The 227-nt window shown below is 75.3% G+C and overlaps 1 protein-coding gene across 6 annotated transcripts in view; it reads right to left on the reverse strand.

Annotated features, from left to right (window-relative positions):
• Nucleotides 1-221, reverse strand: part of PDLIM7 (PDZ and LIM domain 7) — a 20,301-nt gene extending 20,080 nt beyond the window's left edge. For 3 of the 6 annotated variants that reach the window (XM_019506033.1, XM_019506032.1, XM_019506031.1), the window contains exon 1: nucleotides 45-213. In XM_019506033.1, coding sequence (XP_019361578.1) covers nucleotides 45-149 — 105 coding nt within the window. In that variant the 5' untranslated portion in view covers nucleotides 150-213. Of the gene's footprint in view, nucleotides 1-44 lie in introns of all 6 variants that reach the window. The other 3 variants (XM_019506034.1, XM_019506035.1, XM_019506036.1) reach the window with 3 other exon arrangements.
• Between the last annotated feature and the right edge of the window lie 6 nt (nucleotides 222-227).

Genomic DNA, 227 nt, shown 5'->3' on the forward strand with positions numbered 1-227 from the left:
CCGGCGGCGGCGGCGGCGCGCACGCGGGAGCGGCCCGCGCTTACCCGGGAGATGGAGAGCGGCATGTTGAAGTCCTTGCCCCCCTGCAGGCGGAAGCCCCAGGGCGCCGGCCCCTCCAGCACCACCTTGTAGGCGTCCATGTCGCTCATGCCTGGGGAGGGGAGACCGTGAGCGGCGCGGCGGAGCCGAGGCGGGGCCGGGCGACGCGAGGCGTGTAAGACGACACC

This window comes from Gavialis gangeticus, unplaced genomic scaffold, assembly GCF_001723915.1.
Source record: "Gavialis gangeticus isolate Ggan-Ray unplaced genomic scaffold, GavGan_comp1, whole genome shotgun sequence".
In the NCBI taxonomy this organism is placed as follows: Eukaryota; Metazoa; Chordata; order Crocodylia; family Gavialidae; genus Gavialis; species Gavialis gangeticus.